The sequence below is a fragment of the Bison bison genome, unplaced genomic scaffold (assembly GCF_000754665.1).
Source record: "Bison bison bison isolate TAMUID 2011002044 unplaced genomic scaffold, Bison_UMD1.0 scf7180017864352, whole genome shotgun sequence".
NCBI lineage: Eukaryota > Metazoa > Chordata > Mammalia > Artiodactyla > Bovidae > Bison > Bison bison.
The window spans coordinates 5,826,251-5,828,283 of NW_011494924.1; the positions used below are offsets into that span (position 1 = coordinate 5,826,251).

Here is a 2,033-nt window from a genome sequence, read left to right on the forward strand (position 1 = left end):
TGACCTTGTCATGGGTGGGATCTCCCGTGGTGGCTCCCGGCATGTCCCCCTTTTTAATTTTTTAAGACAGCCAGATGTAATTCAGTTGCGAGCTTTTGAGTGTTCTGTTGAAGAGTTCTAACAATACAAGGAAGAATAATTATGAGAAGTAGAAGTAGAGCGGCCACAGCAGCATAGCTAAAAATAGTAGGCAGAATGTTTTCTTTTTTTTGAAATAAAGTTAGAAAGTGTATGGAAAAAGTCATTTGCTGGTGCCGGGAGCCACCATGGGAGATCTCACTCATGACAAGGTCATGTGGAAGAGCCATGACGAGCAAGGCGGATCATGGCTTGAGAGATTCTCTGGATCTGTTTAAGCATCTACCCCAAAACCAGAATCTGTCTGTCTTATTATTTTGTGCCTTTCCCCAACTTTTTTGACATTAACAGGGGGTTATCTCCGACCACCTTTTTCTGGAAAAGGTCAACTTAGGGCTTTGGTTAATAAGTCTCCTGGGCTAGTTCTTGCCTGGAGAACTCCATGGACAGGGGAGCCTGGCGGTCTACAGTCCATGGGATTGCAAACAGTTGGTCATGACTGAGCGACTGACACCACTTTCTGTCAAGAGAAACCTAGGCAATCAATGCCATTCTACTTGCCTATGCCATGTGTAGAGCTTTCATTGTTTTATTCTACTGTGGATGGGCCTATTGATGTAGAGAGACTTGGAGTTATATTTTATAGAAGAAATTGGAGTGGGTTTCTGAAGGCTGTATGAACAATCAAAGGCATAGCCACACAGGGCCCATTTCGTGCCCGCTCTCAACACAGATCTGGCATCCTGGGATCTGCCTTGTGGTCCACCCTTACCTTGAAGCTGCTCTTTGCCCAAAGCAGAATGGTGTCCACAGCCCTCCTCAGCTTGGCATTCCCTGAGATCAGAATGACTGCATGTCCTGAGGGACAGGCTGCCATTATCCCTATGCAGACCATCACCCCGACCTTGCTGTGCCACAGCGTCAGCAACGGTATTGAGAATAAGGCAGCACAGAGTGACAGCACATACAGGCAGAAGAAAGAGACAAGAGACCTGAGCGCCCGTGTGTGAGCCTCCAGGCTGGGGTCCTCAGAGCCTCTGGTTTTGGCCCTCATCATCCTCATATGCCTCCCCAGGGAGAACACCAGCATCCCAGAGGAAACCAGGAAAAGCAAGAAAGAAGGGATGGATGCCAGGCTGCAGAAGAGGAAGGAATGAAAGAAACTGAGTTTTGCAATGTTCAAATTGAGTTCAGTACTGTTATTCATGAGTAGCCTAGTTACAGCTGATAAATGAGATCCACTAAAAAAGTCCCATAAGCAGAGAAGAGTGCAGACACAGGAGAGAACCATAGCACCCAGAAGCATCTGGGGGATCTTTCTGGAGATCCAGCTTGCTGCATGGAGCAGGAAGGCGTGAGAGAAACGGACAATCTTGGAGCAGTAGAGGAGACTAAGGCACATGGTGAGCCAGAGTCCGGCTTGGTGGACGATCATCCAGAGTACGATGATGGTCTGGTAGCTGAAGCTCAGCAGGTCTTTCATCCGCTGGAAATGAGTAAGCTGGATGGCCTTCAGAAAGAGCAGCCCGTGTAGGACAAGCCGGGTGAGGCTGAGACTCAATAGGACAAGATCACAGTGGCTCAGTGGCTGCCTCCTCACCAGGTCCCGGAAATTGACCAAGAAAATGAAGGCGTTGAGTAGGATCCCTACTGCAAACTCCAGGACTGAAAAGAACAGAAATGCATTCCTGACTTCAGAGGGCACAGATACAATGTGAGTCAGAGTCACCATGATGCCTCTTCTGACTTGGCTAATCTAAGACTCATGTACTGCCCAGGAGAGAAAGTATATTTGTGTGCTAAGTCAGGACCTTCCTTTACAAGGCATCAGCTCTTGGTCCAGAGTTATCCCAAGGTGAGTGCATCAAAAGTTCAGACAGTAAACTTAGAGGGACAGTGCTTCTTTAGAATATCCCTTGGATACACACAGATGCTCATCGTGAGAGCAGAAGAAT

General features: G+C 47.8%; 1 protein-coding gene across 1 annotated transcript; it reads right to left on the reverse strand.

Annotated features, from left to right (window-relative positions):
• Positions 1-802: 802 nt before the first annotated feature.
• Positions 803-1,810, reverse strand: LOC104999395 (taste receptor type 2 member 38). The gene has a single exon (XM_010854980.1). The coding sequence runs from the start codon at positions 1,808-1,810 to the stop codon at positions 803-805; it is 1,008 nt and encodes a 335-aa protein (XP_010853282.1).
• Between the last annotated feature and the right edge of the window lie 223 nt (positions 1,811-2,033).